The 22623-nt window shown below is 35.1% G+C and overlaps 2 protein-coding genes across 2 annotated transcripts in view; both read right to left on the bottom strand.

Moving 5' to 3' along the window:
- Positions 1-7174: 7174 nt before the first annotated feature.
- LOC115724807 (uncharacterized) lies at positions 7175-10768 on the bottom strand. The gene is made up of 3 exons (XM_061115750.1): positions 8261-10768; positions 8053-8151; positions 7175-7974 (listed from the first exon to the last, which is right to left on the bottom strand). Exons 1-3 carry the CDS (start codon positions 8537-8539, stop codon positions 7690-7692), a joined length of 663 nt encoding a protein of 220 aa, XP_060971733.1. The 5' UTR covers positions 8540-10768; the 3' UTR covers positions 7175-7689.
- A 576-nt stretch (positions 10769-11344) lies between these two features.
- LOC133038393 (uncharacterized) overlaps positions 11345-22623 on the bottom strand; it is a 36156-nt gene continuing 24877 nt past the window's right edge. The window contains exon 3 of the mRNA XM_061116525.1: positions 11345-12778. Within this exon, the coding sequence (XP_060972508.1) occupies positions 11345-12778 (1434 nt within the window). The remainder of the gene's footprint in view (positions 12779-22623) is intronic.

The raw sequence follows: 22623 nt of genomic DNA, 5'->3' as shown, positions 1-22623 counted from the left end.
GATCATCATATGTAGAATAAGATGATAGAACACTTTTGGAATCAAGAAAAAAAATATCTCCTATATTTTCTACTTTATTTTTAGACTTAGTCATTTTCTTAGAAAAGTTGTATTTGTTTAAACAAACACTTTCTTATCTAATGACTATGGGATGGTCCACCCCTAATAACTTAGAATAGCTAACAAACATGCAAACCTTAGTTAACAGTTCTAGCCTTGCTTAAGATTTCGATTAGGTCATCCACGAATCTAGTATGGTTTACACTAAGTACACAACCATTCCATTATTCTGAAATTTTTCCTATCACTAAGGTATATCCCTAGAAGGACTTGGGCAACGACTAGTAACTAATCATCAATATGAAAATCGAATTTTTGGGAGGTAAGTTTGGATATAATTCAAAAATCAACTTAATGATCTTTGAGTTGCATATGTACCAAATATATCTCCACCCCTATCAGTTCGCAAAATCTTTAACCACTTACCTTAATGGTATTTCACCATTGCTACAAATTCATGAAATATTTCAAACATTTCAAATTTCTCGGCATAAGGTAAAATCTAGAGTGATCGTCTTAAGAATATAACGAAAACTCATATCTACCCCTGAATGTACATCCATCAGCGAATGAGATGAACTTACTTTTAGTGGATATAGACATATTGACTCTTTGAAGAGAATTATCGTGTCAAAACCACTATGAACAAGATACAGATGTCGTAGATTTATAAAATGTGGTTGTGTCTTAGATGACTTAGGTTTAGTTACATTAAAGAATTCTTAGAATAGTGTAAGTGGATCCTGGTCACAGAATACTAAACTCATAGTCCATATTTTAACATACAGTTTTGAATCCATTGATAGAAGATGGATATTAATCACTTGTGAAAGTGTAACTGTATTGTATTCTAGAAATAGAAATATAAGAAATTTCTATTTGGAATCTGAGATTTAAAGTCAAAGACTTAAATTTATACCAAATATACATGAGTAATCTTCTATCTTGGACCACCACTACTAATCTAACTCTAAGTTTGAGTTGCCTAAAGTAAGCATGTATAGGTAGGAGATTCTAAGATTGAGGATTTATATCATTTCAGGATAGAATTTCGGGAATATGATCATATGCGCCTTTCAATTTCTTAAAAGAAAATAGAATGACATTATATTATTTAAGCTAATTCGAAAAAGAATAAACTAAGAGGAATAAGGATAATTTCGAAATCAAATAAGAATCCAATGATGCTCCGATTAGCGAGAGTCAAAGTTATTCTTATTTATATAATCTTCTTGTTTCATATTGTAAATACTAGTCTAAGGTGTCATCAATTGATGAACAGCTAGATGTTGCATTTACAATATTTATCTATCGAGATCTAACACTATTATGTTTTTCTAATGGATGACAATCCATTATGGATTTGTCCCATTAAAACAACAAGCCAAGTTAGACCAACAATGAAGATTCGAAATTTAAACTACATTAATAACAGAAAATAACATGGCTCAATATAAATTCACACACAATTCATAAATTATTAAACATATAGCAAGTACGAATGACAAGCAAAAATACTAAATCATACAATCCTAAATAATTTCCAAGGTCTCCAATAAACTGATATCAGTGTCCCGTTTAGGCCATAGTCAAAGATACCATCTATTGAATAGAGTTGTCAGCTCATCTAAAATGATAAACATTCTAGCAACCTTTTATTCGATCAAGATGAGAATCCAGCGTTGTCCCATTTAGGCGAGAGTCAAGGCCATTCTATCTTATGAGCTTCAACCATTGTTTCATACTTTTGTAAGTCTTACTAATAGTCGCCACCATTAGTGTGATCCATAATAAAAACAAAACACTTACAAATAATACTTATCTTTTGAGATTCTACTGCACTAACTTGCTAATGAATGTTCCTCCATTAGGGAGGATTACTCACTAAAACAATAACTATCTAAAACCAACAATGGTGATCGAATATCCTAATAATAATAAAGCTCATTATTTAAAGTGTATTTTCTTCTAATATTTATTTTAATCAATTTACTTTAAATATATATTTATTTAATTAAAATTTCTAATTTAGAATGAAAAATTCTAAATATAAATTTTAATTTAATATTTATAAATTATACATATGAAAATAAAATAAATTATTTCCATCTTAGTAATAATTTTATAATAAATATTAAGAAAATTATTTAATTTAAGTTGTATCAAAATTAATTTAAATTAATTTACAACTCAAATTTAATTTTCTATAAATATATATTGTATTTCGAAAAATTAACGTATTTAAGAATACAATTTTCTAAAATGCTTTAAAATAAAATAAAAATAGATCATGGAAAAATTATTCTAATTTTATGTTGGCCCAAAATTAATTAATAAAAATTAATTTTTAACAAAAATATAATTTTCCTATTTAATTAAATATTAAAGAAAAATTTCAAATATTTAAGTATCATGATTAAGAATCAAGTTAAATATTAATTTTTATTTAATTAAATATCACCAGAAAAATACTTCAAACAAAACAGATAATATCTACCTAGACTTTCATTGAAATTAATTAATTTTCTAATAATTATATATTTTAGTTCATTTATTTTAATTAATCATGAGAAAATCATTGATTTAAGTTGGTCCAAAATTAATATATATAATTTTCAACTTTAATCTATTTTTCAAATAAAATTCGAAATTTTCTGCGTTTAAGAAACACATTTTCGAAATGTATATAAAAATGATTAATAAAATAAAATAAAATATAATTTGAAAATTATTCAAATTTAAGTTGCTTGAAATAAGATTTCAAACTTAAAATAATTTTCTGTTTAATTAAATATCATGAAAATAGTAATATTTAAGTATCAAGAATGAAATCAACTTAAATATTTAATTTTCTATTTAATTAAATGTATGAAATACAAGAATTAAATAATCAAGTATAAAAGAAACTTAATTATTAATTCTAATTTAATACTAGGAAAAATATTCTATAATTAAGTTTGTCCAATATTAATTAAAATAAATAATTAATTTACAACTTAAAATATTTTCTTAATTAATTATTAAAAAATATAACTAGTACTAGAAATAACTATCTAGAATATATTTCAATTAACTAAGTGTTTTTCTAAAATTTGAAAAAATATCTAATTTAAGTTGTTATAAAAAAAATCTAAAATATCCAACTTAAATATTTTTTAAATAAAATTTAATTAAATATCTGAATTAAGTTGTAACCATTTAATTTGAAAATATTCAATTTTAAGTTTATCCATATTTAAAAAAGATATCAACTTAAAAAATATCTTAAGAATCTTCAATAACCAATTCTTAGAATTCCTCAACTTAATTTTGAAATTCAAAAAATATTCAAATTTAAGTTGATAAATTAAATTAGTTAAAAATAACTAATTTTTAACTTAAATAGGAATATTTAATGAAATAATCATAATAAGCTTCAGAAAGAATCTAGTTAGTTATAATTCTATATTTAATTAAATATAAGAAAAATACATATAGTTTATCTAGAAATTAATTCATTAAACTAAGTGTGTTTTTCTTAAATTACTTTCAAAACATACGAATGAAAAAAAATTCCATTTACTTTGAAATTAATTATGTTGCTAATCAATTTTGTCAGGTTAAACTAATTTAATTAACCTAGTACAGTTTTCCAAATCAGGCAAATGGGCCTTCACAGTTGGGGTTGTTCATGTGAGGGAGAACTGGGTTCAGTATGTCGTACCAACTTCTATTGGCCCCCTAACTCTCACACAAGGCCCAAAAGAGAGGAATTGAACCTTAAAATGAACAACTGTTATTAATTGAATAGGCCCTACTAAATGGGCCTAAATAAAATCTATCATGGTGTGTTTTTATAAAACACTGGAAAATACTGAAATTTGGGTTAAGTTTTACAAAAATACTGTCACACGGAAAATTTTTCAAAAATACTGTGTTTTTATAAAACACTAGTAGAACACAAAACAGAACAACTCAAAACAAGAATAGAACAACTAAAAACACTAGTAGAACACCAATAAAAACTTAACACAGTATACTGCAGTTTGAAACTTATAAAAAAACACAGTAAAAAAGTAAAAAATACCGCCTAGCAGTATTTTTGTAAAACAATGTCAAAAGTTAGTATACCATGTTACTAACAACCTATATGCATCTAAACATAAAGTAAACATATAGGCTCACATAGACACACAGATTTGGATGGATCCTATCATGTTACTAGGTCATACACAGATGAAAGAAGAATGTAAAATTTACCTGTTACAAATTATTTACTTGACCTATTGACAATTGAACCATGGGTTAAAATCAGATCATTGGATCTGTCAACAAGTTAACCATGGCAATTTAGATCAAGCAATAATAGGTTTTATAAAACTTACATACAAGCTAAAACACATACTCCTGCAACAAGTTGAATTTAGATAGTTGGATGTAAAATTTATTTAATTTTAAATTAATTAATTTTAAAAAAATTTCGAAAATCATAATGAATAATAAAAAAAATATTTTTCGGTTTTTAAAATAAAATTTGAATAAAAAATTTAAAAATAAAACCTACAATTTTGAAAAATTAGGTTTCAACTAGCCTAAATATCATTTCAAAAAAAAAAATTGCTAACCATCTTTTAAATTTCATGTTATTTATAAATTAAATATTCAATAAAATAAAATGATAATTAAATCTCCATTTCTGATTTTATAATTTAATTTAAATAAAAAAAATAAAAAAAATTAAAAGTTAGCAAAATATCTTATTTCTATTCAAAATATCATGACTATAGTAATCTTATTTTAAATTTAAATAAGGTCAAATAATTTAAATAATATTAATATCTGACCATAAATTTAAAAATAAGATAAAATAATCAAATTTAAAAATAAATAAAAAATTAAGGAAAAAGATAGATTTTTACGTATTTTCAAGTTCAAATTACGCTATTATCTTAAATTAATTTTAAAAAAACCAATTAATTTATTTATGATAATTAGATTTGAAATATGAAAAGTAAAAATCAAAATACAAAACTACACAAAAAATCGGAAGTTAATTCCATGAAATAGCATGAAAAATTGAAGAAAACGAAAAAAATGTGAGTTGCACGGATGGTAGCATACCATCCGCGCGCGCACGAGAGGGAGCCTGGCTGAGGTTTCTCGGCGCTTGAGGCTGCATTCAGACAAAACGAGAGACACCCGTCCGAGAAAATTCGAACATCTCTTTGTCTGATGCACGCGTGACCGAGTGTACACTCGGATCCGCGCGCGTATGGGGTGTGACCTCCTCTGATTTTTTCGATTTTTCAAAAAATCATAACTAATTCAAATAAAATCGAAATTGAGTTCTGTAAAAAAGTGAATTGCTTAATGTTTTCCAAAATATCCAACAAAAATAAATTCAGAAACGAAAATTATAAAATTTTTCATAAAATGTCACAAGCATCAATCAATCATCATATAACACACAGATCAACATGAAATCATCAAAATCAACACATATCATCGTTTTAACTCATATTTCATGAAAGTAAATCATTACCATGGCTCTGAGGTCAGTTGTTGGAAATATTTTTCCAGGATCTAGATTTACTAACAAGTATGTTTCATTAATATCCTAATATGAATTCTAAAACAATGAAATAAACACATTTAAAGTTTAGGAAACCTTACATTGGGTGCAGCAAAATATAATGACTCCTTCCGTTCAGATCTCTAGCCCTTGATTCCTTTCTGTAGCGGAGCATCACCAAGATCTTGTTGGGTTTTATGCCCTAAATAAAACTATTTACAATCTGATTAGTTATCAATATAAGAAATTTGAAGTGATTGATATTTGCATGAATTTTACATGCTAATGGTATAATATGTTTATTACTTTTATACACAAAATCAGTTAAATCCAGATCATATGTTTATTCACAATTATAGTATCGTCAACACAGTGGAATGTGTTTGTGATCATATGAATCAAAAGACTTGGTCCCTGTTTCATCAGTGTTATTGGATTTACACTAATGTGATAATCAGCGATGATGTGTACTTACACTTGGAATAAGTGTTATGTTCTTTCCAGGACATTAGTAAAGTATACTAGTTTCGAATGTATGGAGTATACATTGGACTGGACCGATATTGCAACTAAGTTAAGATATTACAAACTTACCGTTATATATATCTTTCCAAGTTAATATCAGTAGTTGATCTTAAGATTAAAAGAATCTAAATCATGATATGCTTAGGCTCAACTCAGGAGTGCTATTCATGTTTTTTGATTTATTAGTTAAGCCTACTTTTAGGTCAGGGTGATACGTATATTTTGGGAACATGATAGTATGATTGACTGGGAATGCTGAACATAAATAAGGAATCTATAGCTTCTACTGGTCTATGGAAGTCAAGTGATGATTCCCTTCGAGCTTAGCAAATAGAAGTAAATGGATGAGCTCTTGTTTAACTGACTAATTATTAGATCACTAAACACCATTTACATGTAGCTAAGTGTTTTAAGGAGCAAAATACATTGAGGGGTCAGAACGCACTACAACATTAAGGAGTAATAGCGGCGGGCCCCTCGGCCGCTATTGCTCCACAATGTGGCCGCTAAAGGGCAATAGCGGCGGACCTCGGCCGCTATTGGTCCGCCGCTATTGCTTGGCCGCTATTAATAGTATTAGCGGCCAAAAACTGAGTCCGCCGCTAATACTATTAATAGCGGCGGAGCAATAGCGGCGGGACCCCGCCGCTATTGCCCTGTGTCAGTTTCGTGTTTCGAGACTGACACAGGGCAATAGCGGCGGGGTCCCGCCGCTATTGCTCCGCCGCCACAACACACAATAATAAAAAAAAAATATTAATTATTTTTAAAAATTTATTTATATTATATATAAATAAATAATTAAATATTTAATAAATAAATCTAATTAATATAATTAAAACAATTTAATTAAATATTTAATAAATAAATCTAATTAATATAATTAAAACAATTTAATAAAATTTATTAATAATTTAAAATTGTCTCCAAAGTAATTAACTTTAACATATTAATCCTAATAAAATATTGTTTCAAAATTAAACTAAATTATTACAAAACATAAATAAATTATTCATTAACATCTTCGTTGAAGTCTCTAATTATGAAGTCTTGATCTGGATTATTTTCGGTACGAGTCCCCGAAGCCCGTGGCGGAGAAGGCACATACGCTTGGTCTGATGATAAACCCAGCGTCAAATTACCGAGCTCAGCTTGGTTGAAAATGGGAGTTGAAAAAAATTGGTTCTCCTGCGATGAACTCCCGAATAATCCAAAATCAGCAAAGTTTGAGCCGAGCGGAGGAGACTCTGACGGTGTTCGGTATAAGAACTGATTCCCCATTGGCGGAGCAGACTGTGGTTGCTGCTGAGGAAACTGCTGAGGAAAAGATTGGGGTTGCTGCTGCAAAAAATTTTCAAATTGCTGCTGTGACAAATTTTGGAATTGTTGTTGCGAGGAAGGCTGAAATTGTGGTTGCGAAGGAGGTTGTTGTTGCTGTTCCGGAGGAGCGGCATGACTCTGAGAAGACGAACCACCAGGCGACTGCGACTGACTATACGTTTGAATGAAATTGTCAAAGCGTGGGTTAAATATTTGGGCACGTTGTTCAGGCGTCAAATTACCCCCCAAGTGGCACGCATAGCTGAGAATATATCTGCCACAGTGCTCATCATTTCAGTAGTTGGTTGGGGAGGCACCGTTGATTGAGTTTGAGGGATTGGTTTCTTTCCTTTGCCCTTGAGCCTTTTACCCACGCCTCTTTGATAGTCAGATCTTTGGCCTAGAACTGTTTCCATAACGTCAAACTGATAACCAGTATCAGATTCAGATTCAGTCCCAGTATCGCTCTGGGATTGTCGTTCCAGTCGCTTCCTATCAAGCTCCTTGATCAGTTCCTCCTATTTAAATCAAAATTATTAGAATATGTAATTAATATAAAATATAAATTTTAATAATAAATAATTTTAATCACTTACATAATCTTTTGCAGCTAATTCATTAACGAAAGTTCCAGACGGTTTTTTCACATGGATCTCCTTCCATGCTTCAACTACATGCTCTCCAGGAGGACCCCCCTATACAAATATAAACAATTAAATTAGTTTATTATAAGAAAAAAATATTATTAACTATTAAACAATTTTTTTTTATGAAACATTTAACAATTAAAGAATTAATACATACCATTCCGTGGCGTATGGACGCCAACGATTTTGTGCCTTGCGTTGTTGGATATTTCATTAGTTGCCGATTCGACTTATTTTTAGTTGAACGATTCAAAAATGCCTCGCTAACGAACAATTCGCAAACCGGTTTCCAAGTCTCGGTATTCAAGTAGCCAGGGGGGAATTTGAGAACTGTGTCCCAATCTTCTGGTTTTTTGTAATGTTGTTTGAAATGCTTGTGTCTGAGCGTCTTTTGCTCACTATACCGCTCCGCCATCACCGAATATAAAGCCCCCATAAGTAGGTCTCGATGGGGATTCCCATCGATATCAAAATAGTACTATGTAATAAAATAATTTAAAATTATGTTAATTTATAAATGAGGACATAAAATTATTACAACCTTTAATAATTAAAAATCACTCACTCTAATTCGATTGAGCACTTGATCCTTGTATTGTTGGGGTACATCGGAAAAATTTAGATGACCACCCGGGCACAACATGCTCACTTGTTGGCCAAGAAATCGAACATAATTTCTTGCTTCAGTGCCAACAACTTTGCCGGTTTCAAGATCTACCTCCACCGGTAAGGGCTTACCAGCTTCTCTCCTTTTTTTTTCGAGATTAGCATTTGCGGCAACCCCACGACCCTTTCTGACCGGAGGTGGAACTATATATATTCGAGGGAAAAATAATTTTATTAGTAAATCATACATTCACTATTTATATTCAGAACAATTGTAGATTTCAAAAAATATGAAAACCTGCTTCGCAAGACGACGGTACCCTAGAAGGATCAGGGGGATCCCTGCCATCACCATCCCCACCGTGGTATGTCGCTAACGTAGCTGACATTTTACTTTACTTTGAAGACGGAAAAAAATGTAAGAATTCACAAATGTGAAACACATAATTGAAATATAAGTATTTAAAATGTTAATACGAAAGAAATTAAATATTCCTTTAATTGTAAAAAATTTTATTAACAAATGTTTACAAAATAAAAGTTACACTGAAGAATCACTATCATTTCCATCATTCACTAAGTTTACATTTTCATCCTCTACATGTTCAACTAGTAAATCATCTACTTCTTCAGCAACATAATTTTCATCAAGTTCATTATTCTCTATCTCAGAATCCACTAACTGATCGGACGATTCAACAATTACTGGAGGTTCATTCGATTGCATAATCAACTCTCCAAGATCAACCGTCAACACAAAATTGGCAGAGTTAGAATCACTGACAACATCTACATCAGTCTCATCTTCGTTGTCAGTAATGTCCCAAATTTGTCGATGGCTAATATCTTCAACAACCTTCCAATCGCGACCTCTGAGTGGATCTTCAAGATAGAAAACTTGCTTCGCCTGGTTAGCAAGGATGTACGGTTCATCTTGATACCAATATCCACGAGTATTTATACTAGTTATATTATTTTCAGTGATTGTCTTCTTTCTTAATGGATTAGTGTTATACCATTTACATTCAAACAAAGACACTGTATATGCACAAGTATAAGATATAGTGATTACATCTTCAAGTGTGCCGTAATAATTAAACCCTTCAGTTCCAGCAACAGTAACACCACTATTTTGTGTCTTCCGCTTTTGGTCTCGCTTTGATGCAATAAACCGAACACCATTCACTACACAACCTTCGTAAAAAGTTGCTAAGTAATCGGACCCGGAAGCGAGAGCGAGTAACTCATCACCATTTTGTAAAGTTCCAAGCTTGTGCAACTCATATATCTAAATACATAAAATGTATTAATATTAGAGGAATATAAATGATTGTATTAAAACTTTACAATTTTGTCGGTATACCTTCTTATGAAACCACGGACGGAAAGTTTGCCTATGCAAGACTTCGTGATTACCATTAGGATATTCATGCCTGATCTTGTCCAAATGTTCACTGTGAAGTATGATAATGTCAAGATACAATAGAGGGAGATAGAAAATAAAAACTGAAAATTTAATAAAATAATTTATAAAAATGTAACAAACTTACTCTAAGTAAGCTTGGATTTCAGGAGAATTTTGAAGAATGTACCACTCAGCTTTTTCACGACTGATATGATCAAGAGGCTTGATAAGTCCGCTAGTTAAAGGACGAGATTGAGAATTAAAAACTGAGAGATAGCGACAAACAGAAGGGGCATCTTCATTTCGATCAAGCCGATTAAATCTTGTTTCACACCCTTTAAAGTACATTGAACAAAAGGTTACTGCCTCATCAGCAACATAACCTTCTGCAATCGATCCTTCAGGACGTGCCTTATTTCCCACATAATTCTTCAATTTTTTCATGTACCTTTCAAAAGGATACATCCATTTCATAAAGACCGGGCCACCCAATATCGCTTCTTCAGGCAAATGCAATACCAAATGTATCATTATGTCAAAAAAAGCTGGAGGAAAAATCAATTCCATCTTGCACAATAACAGAATTAAATTATTTTGAGCATCCTCCATATCTTTTACATTTAGAGTTCTAGAGCATAACTGTCGAAAAAAATTACACAGTTGAGTAATAGTTGTTGCAGTGTCACGAGGTAGAAATTTACGGACACCAACCGCTAGTACCCGCTGCATAATGACATGACAATCGTGGGATTTTAACCCAATAATGCTAGACTCATCTGGAGAAACTTTGCACTTTAAATTTGAACAGAAGCCATCGGGAAACTTTATTCCTTTAACAAACTGACAAAAAAGTTGTCTTTTCTCACGAGTCAAAACATAAGGAGCATGCGGTTTCATTAGCCTCCCATTCCCATCTTCATAAATCCACAACGATTCCCTAATACCCATCTTCTTTAAATCATGGCGCGCATTGGTTGTGTCCTTTGATTTATCATTATCCAAGATGGTTCCTAGGAGACTATCACACACATTCTTCACAACATGCATGACATCAATGTTGTGTTTTAAAATATTCGTGCTCCAATACTCCAACTCGTAGAAAATACTTTTTTTCCTCCAATTACAATTTTCTGCAACTCTTCTACGTTTCACGCCCCCAAAATTTTCATGATGTCCGGGAATTTGGGGTTCAAGAGCATTAACTTGTGATAATATTTCTTCACAAGTAAATCATCTTGGAGGAGGTCTTCTTTCAACTTTACCATCAAATCGAGTATCCCTTCTCATTGCATGGTTACTTGGCAAGAACCTTCGATGACCAACATATGATGTCTTCCCGATCACTCGAATGGACGTCGTGTCTTCATTACAAGTAGGGCAAGCTTTATAACCTTGACCACTCCACCCAGACAAGCTACTACGAGCAGGAAAATCATTCACTGTCCACAAAAGCGCAGCACGCATGGTGAACATCGAGTTGGTCGAACTATCTCTCGTTGCTACCCCATTATTCCACAACTCCTTTAATTCATCCACCAAAGGTCTTAAAAATATATCCATGTCTTTACCTGGACATTTTGCACCAGGAATTAGGGTAGATAGCAAAAAATAATTATCTTTCATACATAACCAAGGTGGTAGATTATAGTTAGCTACCACCACTGGCCACATGCTGTATGTAAGACTCATGTTGCCAAATGGATTAAATCCATCAGCAGCTAACCCAAGTCGAACATTTCTTGGGTCCCTTGCAAACTCGGAATGTTTTGCATCAAAGTCTTTCCAAGCTAAACCATCGACCGGGTGTCGCAACACCCCATCATCTTTTGATTTTCCAGTATGATGCCATATCATGCTTTTCGCTGTAATCCTCGAACTATATAATCTTTTAAGTCGAGGTGTCAACGGAAAGTATCGCATGACTTTGCAAGGAACTTTTTTTCCTTTCCCGTTCTCGGAAGTAACCCAACGACTAGTTCTGCAAACTGGACAAACCTCCTTGGATGCATTCTCCTTATAAAATAAGCAACAATTATACAAACAGACATCGATATTATCATAACCCAAGCCTAATTTCTTCAATCTCTTTTTTGCCTCGTAGTAAGTTGATGGAATATTATTTTCCTTCGGAAACGCAAACTTTAAAAGCTTCAATAATTCTTCAAAGATGTTATTAGGAATTTTTCCCCTAACTTTTAAATGCAATAGCTTTGCTAAAAAGTTGAGAGACGAAATCCAATCACATCCGGGATACAATTCAGCTTCAATTTCCTCAAACAAGTCATCAAACTGAGGGTTTGTGGTCGGTTGTTCATCTTCTCCTTGTACATCCTCTGTTGTTGGGGGAAAGAAGTCTTCTAGAATAGGTATCATTTCATCCTCTGATTCAATATCGGCAACTGCTACATCATCGACAACATCCTCAGGCTCGCCGTGATAAATCCACTTATCATATCCTTGCATGAAACCTCGATCAAATACGTGTGCTCTAACCCTATCTATTTTTTCAAACCTACTATTTATACATCTCACACAAGGACAACGAATTCTTCCATCACAATCCTTATGTTCTGATGCCATTGCTAAAAAGGCTTGTAAACCATTCCAAAATTCATGGCAACCGCGATTTCTGATTTTGGTCCAAGACTTATCAATTGTCGCCATCTACAATTTAGGCGACAAATAAAGTGTTACAAATTTGAATAATTTGTAAAGTGTTACGAAATATTTTATGAATTACACATTTAAATAAAAATTTTATGAATATTTTATGAATTACACATTAATAAAATTTTATGAATATTTTATGATTTACATATTTTATGAATTACACATTTAAATAAAAATTTTATTCATTAATATTTACAACTTAAATTAAAAAAATGAACTACTCTTTAAAAATATTTTAATTTTTATGTTATTTATTAATTTATATAAAAAAAGTAATAACTTATTATAGTTTAAACTAATTTATTTAAAAAACTTTATTCATTTAATTACAAATAACTTTATTCATTTCTAGTTATATGAACATTTTTTAGATTACACACATGTATTTCAACTTTTAAGTAAGATAATAATATTAACAATTTAATTCTAATAAACTTTGAAAAAAATTTATTCATTTAATTACCAATTACTTTAAATTAAAAAAATAAATAATTTCTTTTTACGAATTATTTATTTTAAAAAAATATATTATTTAAAAATTTATATAATTTATTATAATTTAAATTAATTTTTTATTTATTTTATAAAATTCAAAGTTTATTTCTTTTTATTTAATTTATAAAATCAAAGTTTAATAATTTTTTCACTATTCTCACTATACTATGATAATATTACATATTTTACATACCAAACAAAATTAATTACATCAAATAAAAATTATAATATAAAACAACAAATAAACAATAATAAATACATACAGTTCACAAAAGAAATTGTGTGTCAACTTTATTGATCCTTTCACTTAATCTGAAAATAACCAAAATAAATAATATCAATTCCACAAAATAAATTAAAAAAGTAAAACAAAATACAGCAATAAAATATTTATATAAATCATACAAAATATAATCTTTTAGCATATATAACATTACCAAAATAATATATATATAATATACACTTATATAAACAAAAATAACATTATTTTATATATAATATACAAACAATACACTATACTTTAAAAATATAACCAAATAACATTATTATATTTATAATATACACTATATATATATATGAACAGTTAATATATAAACCAAAATAAAATAATAAATATCGAAATTATATATATGTATATATACAGTGAACTAAAAACACCCAAATAAAACAATAAATACCTAAATCAAATATATATATACACAGTGAACATATATACCCAAATAAATCAATAAATACTCAAATCAAATATATATATGTAAACAGTTAACATATATACACAAATAAATTAATAAATACTCATATCAAATATATATATACAAAAATTATATTATATAATTCCTAAAATTTATATATATACACAAAATAATATATATATATACTCGAATAAAATATATATCTATAAATACACATTATAATATATATATACTAAAATCAACCATATATATACTGTTCTAACACAAAATAAAATAAAAAAATCAATCTAAATATACATATATACACTGATTATACATACCACAATAAACAATATATATATAACTTACACATTTCTCAGTTTAAATGAAAATAAATCACAAACATAAAAAAAAAAATTTCAAACACAAAAAAAAAAATGGAAAGTTTAGATTAATACCTGTGTTGGAGGCGGAGACGGTGGGCGAGGTGGAGGCGGAGCAGTCGGGCGAGGCGGAGGCGGTTGGGGAGGCTGAGTTCGGAGTGGGGGAAATGGGGATTTAGGGTTAGAATTTTTTAAGAAGAGAGGAAAAATGGGAAAGTTGGGGCTGAAGGGGTTTATATAGGGCTATTAGCGGCGGGGCATTAGCGGCGGACCCCGCCGCTAATAGTAATTATTTAATTTTTAATTTTTTTTTTAAAAAAAAAACTATTAGCGGCGGGGTCCGCCGCTAATACCCCGCCGCTAATACATTCAAACCTAACGGGCGGGAATTTTCCCGCCCACTCATTAGCGGCGGGGTATTAGCGGCGGACCCCGCCGCTATTACTATTAGCGGCGGGCATTAGCGGCGGAGGCCCCGCCGCTATTAATTTTTTTTTAAAAAAAATAAATCAGACCACCAATAGCGGCCACAGAGGGCCTCCGCCGCTAATACCCCCATTATTAGCGGCGGAGGAGCTCCGCCGCTAGTATCCCCGCCGCTAATGAGGGGATTTCTTGTAGTGACGGTAAAGAAATCCCATCTTGATGTAGATCATCTATATAGAGGATCTTTAAATCACAATAAGATTATAACAATGGTTAAATGAGATAGCATATTGATATCGTGGAACATATAATATGCTCTATATAAGTCTGAGAGTGCAATTCTAAGTTCTAAGAGTGGATTCAACGAAGAAGTAATAAGCAGGAATTTACTTGGTAAATTTGGTTCACTTATTGGAAGCTCAGCATGTAGATCCATGGTCCCCATTCTAGTTGAGAACATTCTGCTTATAAGACTCATTAATTTATTCGTGATTGATCAATTATAATTCTAAAGTTAGACTATGTCTAATTTGTGAATTTTCACTAAGCAGGGGTGAAATTGTAAAGAAAAGAGATTCTAGGTTTATTTATTTATTAATGGAATTTATATGTCTAGTTAATAATTAAATTAAATGACAATATTATTTAATAATCTATTTTAGTTATTAAATAATTAGTTTTGGCATTTAAAAGGTTAGAATTGGAAAATTGGCATTTTTGAGAAAATAGAAATAAAATTTGATAAAACTGCAAAATCAAGTGGGGCCCATAACTACACCATGGCCGGCCACTATTTGTGGGAATTCAAATTGATATTTTCATTATTTTAATGCCAAATAATTCCTAACTTAAACCTAGTAGTTGCCTATAAATAGAAAGTGATGGCTCAGTCAAATCACATGTTTTTCATAACATCTTCTGACAGAAATTTCTCTCTTCAGAAAAACTGAGCCTTCCCTACTTTCTATACCTGGCCGAAATCATCCTTCTCTTTTCTCTTCATAAAATTTCGACCCTAGTGAAAGAGTAAGTGCCCACACACATCAAGCAGTAACTCAATCATAGATTGGAAGACTGTGAAGGACATTCAGGCTCAGATCTTGATTATACTCTACTACAGAAAGGATACAAGGGTTAGAGATCTGAGTGGAAGGAGACATTAATTCCGCTGCATCAATGTAAGGTCTTCTTAACTTTATATGTGTTTAATTTATCGTTTTAGAAAGTTCATATTTAGGGTGTTAAACAACATACTTGTGAGTAGATCTAAGATCCTGGTAAAATAATTTCCAACAACTGGCCTCAGAGCCATGGTAATTTATTTTCTTGCAAGAAATTTGGACTTTAAAACTATTATTTGTTATTTGGATGGTTTCATGTTGTATTTAGTGTTATATGATGATTGATTGATGTTTGTGAATTTTCGTGAAAAATAATTAAATATTTATTTCTGGAATCATTTTTATTGGATAGTATGAAAAAAATTAAGCAAGTTACTTTTTTACAGAACTCAATTTCGATTTAATTTGAATCAGTTATGATTTTTTGAAGATTCGAAAAAAGATAAGGGGGCCGTGCGCGCGGATTCAGACAAGCAACCACCGAGCTTGCTGTCTGAATCCTCTCACGCGCGCACGGACAGTGTGGACTTGAGGAACGAGATCTTTGAGGAGGCTCATTCTACCCCATATTCTCTGCATCCCGGCACCACCAAGATGTACCAAGACTTGAAACCGTACTTCTGGTGGAACGGTATGAAGAAGAATTTGGTAGAATTCGTATCGAGATGCCTCACATGTCAGCAGATCAAGGCTGAACATCAGAGACCAGCAGGGTTGTTGCAGCCTCTAACCCTACCAGAATGGAAATGGGAGGATATTACTATGGATTTTGTGGTCGGGTTACCTAGGACCACGGGTATGTATGATTCCATCTGGGTAGTGGTGGACCGATTTACGAAATCTGCTCATTTTCTGCCGGTCAGAACGACGTTTACAGTGGATCAGTTGGCAGAGTTATATGTCAGGGAGATAGTGAGACTTCACGGGGTACCGAAGTCTATAGTCTCGGACAGGGATCCGAAATTCACCTCCAAATTTTGGCAAAGTTTGCAACGGGCAATGGGTACAAAGCTAAAATTCAGTACAGCATTCCATCCTCAGACAGATGGTCAGTCCGAAAGGACAATTCAGATATTGGAGGACATGCTGAGAGCCTGTGTTATGGACTTTGAGGGTTCATGGAATAAATACCTACCGTTAGTAGAGTTTTCATACAACAACAGTTATCAGAGTACAATAGGGATGGCACCCTACGAACTGTTGTACGGTAGGAAATGTAGATCCCCTATCCACTGGGATGAGACAGGGGAGAGGAAATACCTAGGTCCAGAGTCAGTTCAACGGACCAATGAGGCAATAGAGAAGATTAAAGCTAGAATGCTTGCCTCCCAGAGCAGACAGAAGAGTTACGCAGATCCGAAACGTAGAGATGTTGAGTTCCGAGTAGGGGACCATGTGTTTTTGCGAGTATCTCCGATGAAGGGGATTAAACGTTTCGGGAAAAGAGGCAAGTTATGCCCTAGATTTACAGGACCTTTCGAGATTCTCGAGAAGATAGGTCAAGTGGCATATCGGTTAGCATTGCCTCCAGCTTTATCAGCAGTGCACAACGTATTTCATGTCTCAATGTTGAGAAAATACGTTTCAGACCCCTCTCATATACTCAGTTATGAGAGCCTTCGGCCTTCGGTCGGATATGTCTTATGAGGAACGGCCCGGTGCGGATCTGGATAGAAAGGATAAAGTCCTTCGGAATAAGACCATAGCATTGGTCAAGGTTCTCTGGAGAAACGGTAAGGTGGAAGAAGCCACACAGGGAGCTAGAATCGGATATGCGAGCTCAATATCCCGAGTTATTCGTGTTAGATTTCGGGGACGAAATCCTTTTAAGGGGGGGATAGTTGTAAAGCCCGCTTAGTTAATTTGGAAATTAGCAGTTATTTATGTTAATCAGGAAATTATTTATAGCTATTTAAATAATTTATTATGGAATTCAGATATGCATAATTATGTTATCAGCAGTTTTTACATTTCGCATTTCCGGTGTCCGGTATTTTGGAACGCGGCGTTTGGCTCAGTAGAGATCACAACTTAGTATGTTAGTATGTTGGGGACGGGTTTTAGACATTGGGAATGTCGGGAATGGCCGGGAATTTAGAATGTCCCAAAAATACCCCTTTAGTGATTTTTATGTGATTTTAGAAAGGAGGGGCAAAATGGTCTTTTTGCCCCAATGACTTTTTGTCTTTTGTGACTTGTAAATGGAATTATATGTTGATTTTATTTATTCTTTTCTTGGCTGAAAGTAAATGATTAATATGTGAATAAATCCCTTTTTTCTCACATTTTCACACTTAGTCAATTTTAAGGAAATTTCAAAAACTCACACACACACAACTCTCTCTCTCTTTTTCGGTGAGAACTTTGGGGTTCAAGAGCATTTTGGATTTTGTGGTGATTCAAGCTTGGGTTTGCAATCTTTATTGATCTCTTGTGTGGTATGTGTTTCCTTGTCCCTTTCTCCTTAAATTTTTGAAGAAAAATGATGAAATTGGATGGTAATGCATGTGAATTTTGAGAGTTGTTTCTGCTGTATTTTGTTGTTGATTTATGTTGTTCAAAGCATGATTTTTGATGATTAAATAAGTTGTGTGAAGCATGAGTAGCTAGATTGTTCAAGCTTTTAAATTATATGTGAAAATTATGAAATTTTGAGTGAAAATACATGTTTTGTTTCTGTATAATTGCTGGGTGTTCTGTTAGTTTGCGAGAGGGTTTTTCTTGCTTAGTTAAGTAGAATTAACTAGGCTAGGGTGCATGCTAGTGGGTTTAACCAAGTTTGAGTTCTTGAACTCAAAGCTTGGTCTTCAATGGTGAAATTTGCTTGTGAGGTTTCGGTAGGTTTGAGGCCTTGGAAATGTTTGTTAGGACCTATGTAGGAGGTACGGAAAGTTTGGGATCAATTGGGGTTAAATTGGTCGAGATTTGGGAATTTTTGGTTGCTGCTGCGAGGAACCGGAATTCGGTTGAGCATCCGGAATTCGGATGGGGTTCGAATTTTCCCGAAGCCGGAATTCGGTTGGGCAACCGGACTTCGGATGGGGGATTTTCGAACCCTAGTTTTCCTCGTTTTTGGGTTTTTAGGGGTATTGCCATGCTTTTTATCGATAGGGAAACTTTTAGTTTCGAGTTTTAGTCCGGGAAGTGATTTAGCGTGTCACTTATAGCGTTGTGGTTTTTATGGTTTAGGAGCCGATGTAATCCGCCGTTCGGCTTCGATTCCGGTCAAGTTGACCGCACACCCGAAATCGGAATCCGTGTAAGATTAGTATAACGGTATGCATATGTAGATTACATGTTTAGCGTGCATGTAGGAAGCCCGTTAGATTACATTAGATATGTATTAGGCTTCGAACCATCCAACCCCGTCACGTCGGTACAGCCGGAGTATGACCAAGCCGGAGTATGACCGGTTTGACCGATCAGTGACAACTTGGTTGGTGGTTCCGTGCTATTGACGTATCCCGTCGGGACGAGCTGGAGTATGACCAGCGGCGGAGTATGACCGGTTCGCCCGATCAGGAGGATATAGTAACACGTCGGTACAGGCTGGAGTATGACCAGCAGCCGGAGTATGACCGGTTCGACCGATCAGGTTGTTACGTGTCAATAGTACCGTCCCCTGAACGTTCAAAACTCAGTACCATGTTGGACATGGCAGTAGTGCTCAGTACCATGTTGGACATGGCAGTAGCGGGACTCAGTATCGTGTTGGACACGACAGTCAGTTTTATGTATGATATTATTATGCTTTTCTTGCGAGTACGTCGACTCACGGTTTACGTTGCATGTGTAGGTAAAGGCAAGGCGAAGCTTGCCGATGGACCGTGAGCGAGCTTATGGGATTGTACATGTCGGGGCGGTTAGGCCTGGAGCGTACGATCCTCGGGACAGCACGGCTGAGATTTTGTAATTGTCGTTAGACGACTGTATTTTGATGTAAAAGTTGAACAGTGAAAATGTTTGTAAATATTTTATAAATCGGGATCCCGTGACTTTTTGCAAAATGGTTTATAAGTTAATGAAAAAGCAAAAATTTTAATTAATCACGTTTTTCCATAAACCTCGTTGATTAGCAACGAGCTGCACAGTACGTTTAAAAATCACGTAATACGCCTAAATTAGTTAGGGTGTTACAATTTGGTATCAGAGCCGCCAGGTTGTCTTCCGAAGATCGTCACGACATGTACAATCGTCATCAGCAGTTAGCTCGGTTCACGGTTCAGTAAGCCTTTATTGCTTTAGTAGTTTATTTTATTCAGTTATGAAAAAGAAAAGCCTGTTAGGAAGCATGTTAGTAGCCTGATAGTAGAATAGGCGCATGTTTCATTTCTAAGTTCCAAATTAAGCGGCATTAGTAAGCTCGCCCTGAATACGACCTGATATGCCAACTCTTGGTTTCGCAGGCGGTTCTAACTAGATGGACGCCAGGCGGACCACGAGGAGTCAGGGCAATTCAGTGGGGTCGAATCAGGGAGAGGGAGCTCGGTTTCCCCCACCTGCTAGGGGCCGAGGCAGAGGTCCCCGAGGCAGGGCTCGTGGTCGGGGTGATGAGAACCCGCCACAGGCTGCCCAGGCTCCCCCAGCCGATCAGGGAGCCCCGAACTGGGAGTTGCGGTTTGCGGAGATGCAAGCCGGGATCGAAGAGCAAGACCTCGAGATTCGAGAGGTTGAGACGACGGGGTGCTCCTGCGGTTCCGGTGCCGGTAGTTCCGGTGGCACCGCCCGCCGCCTGTGCCGAGATGGTAGTGGCGGCCCACAGATTGGAACCTTTATATGAACGGTTCCGGAAGCAAGCACCTCCGGTATTCCTGGGAGGTCCAGATGTGTCGAAAGCCGAGCAGTGGCTTACGGTGATCACCAGAATCTTGAACTTTATGGGTGTCACCGGCAACGACAGGGTGGTGTGCGCCACATTTCAGTTCCAGGAGGATGCCCTGGTATGGTGGGACATGGTGTCTCAGATTCACGATGTCACCACCATGACTTGGGAGAGGTTCCAGGAACTTTTCAACGCGAAGTACTACAATGAGGCGGTTAGAAGCGCCAAGAGAAAGGAATTCGTTCACCTGACTCAGCGGGAGAACATGAGTGTCACTGAGTATACTACTCAGTTTGACCGGTTGGCGAGGTTAGCCTCGGGAATTGTGCCGACCGACTTCAGCAGAAAGGAGAAGTATCTGGACGGGTTGAATCCCAAGATCAGGCATGACTTGATGATTACCACTGACGACAGCACCACCTACGCTCAGATGGTGGAGAAGGCACTGCGAGCTGAGGGCGCAGTGGGATGTATGTCAGATTCAGCCAGTACTCCGGTCGGTGGCGGAGCTCCTACCCCTCCTGCATCAGGATTTAGCAGGGGGAGTAGTGGTTCGGCCATTGATCAGAGGAAGAGGGCACCCACTGCTTCCGGCGGCTCGAGTCAGAACAAGAGGTTCCTGGGGTAACAGACCAGAGGGAGTCGTCCTGGTGGTAATGAGACTCGCTTCTCCTATCCCGAGTGCCCTATCTGCAAGAGGCATCATCGGGGAGAGTGCAAGGGGCAGGGATGCTTTCATTGTGGCATGCCCGGGCACTTCAAGAGGGAATGTCCCCAGCTCCGGCCAGAGGCACCGAGAGCTCCAGCGATGCCCACTCCAGCCAGGGTATTCGCGATCACGCAGGCTGATGCAGATGCCAGCCCATCAGTTGTTACAGGTCAGATTCTTATTAACGACTCGTTTTATTCAGTGCTGTTTGATTCTGGGGCTACACGTTCTTATGTGGCGGCCAGAATCTTTAGTAAGTTGGGTAGACCCTATGATAGATATGAGTCAGGGTTTGGAACCCTGTTACCTGGCGGAGAATTGGTTATCTCCAATAGGTGGATTAGGTCTATGCCGATCAGGATAGATGGTAGAGAGTTGAGCGCTGATCTGATAGAGATGAGCTTAGTCGAATTTGATATTATTTTAGGAATGGATTTCCTATCTAAATATTCGGCGAGCATTGATTGCAAGAGAAAGATGGTGGTCTTCCAACCAGAAAGTGAAGAACCGTTCGTATTTGTGGGTTCGGTTCAGGGATCTCGGATCCCGGTGATCTCGGCTATGTCAGCGAGAGAATTATTGCACGGTGGGTGCTTAGGGTTTCTGGCCGTGGTGGTGGACACCACTCGGCCAGACACCATTCGGCCAGAGGACATCAGAGTGGTTCGGGAATTTCTGGACGTTTTTCCCGAAGAACTTCCAGGGTTACCACCTCATCGGGAGATTGACTTTGTGATTGACTTGGCACCAGGGGTGGATCCGGTTTCTAAAGCCCCGTATAGGATGGCTCCAGCTGAACTTAAGGAGTTAAAGATTCAGCTCCAAGGGTTGCTTGACATAGGGTTCATTCGGCCCAGTGTGTCACCCTGGGGAGCCCCGGTTTTGTTCGTGAAGAAGAAGGATGGATCTATGAGGATGTGCATCGACTACAGAGAGTTGAACAAGCTGACGGTGAAGAATAAATATCCATTACCTAGGATCGATGACTTGTTCGATCAGCTTCAGGGGAAGACGGTCTTTTCTAAGATTGATCTCCGTTCGGGTTATCATCAGTTGAGGATCCGAGAGGAGGACATTCCAAAGACGGCTTTCCGCACTAGGTATGGACACTACGAGTTCCTGGTTATGTCATTCGGACTAACCAATGCTCCTGCAGCATTCATGGACCTGATGAACAGAGTATTCAAGGATTTCCTCGATATCTGTGTGATT

The sequence above is a fragment of the Cannabis sativa genome, chromosome 5 (assembly GCF_029168945.1).
Source record: "Cannabis sativa cultivar Pink pepper isolate KNU-18-1 chromosome 5, ASM2916894v1, whole genome shotgun sequence".
In the NCBI taxonomy this organism is placed as follows: domain Eukaryota; kingdom Viridiplantae; phylum Streptophyta; class Magnoliopsida; order Rosales; family Cannabaceae; genus Cannabis; species Cannabis sativa.
Note: the sequence above shows the minus strand (reverse complement) of the source record. Positions and strands in the feature narration are given on the sequence as shown.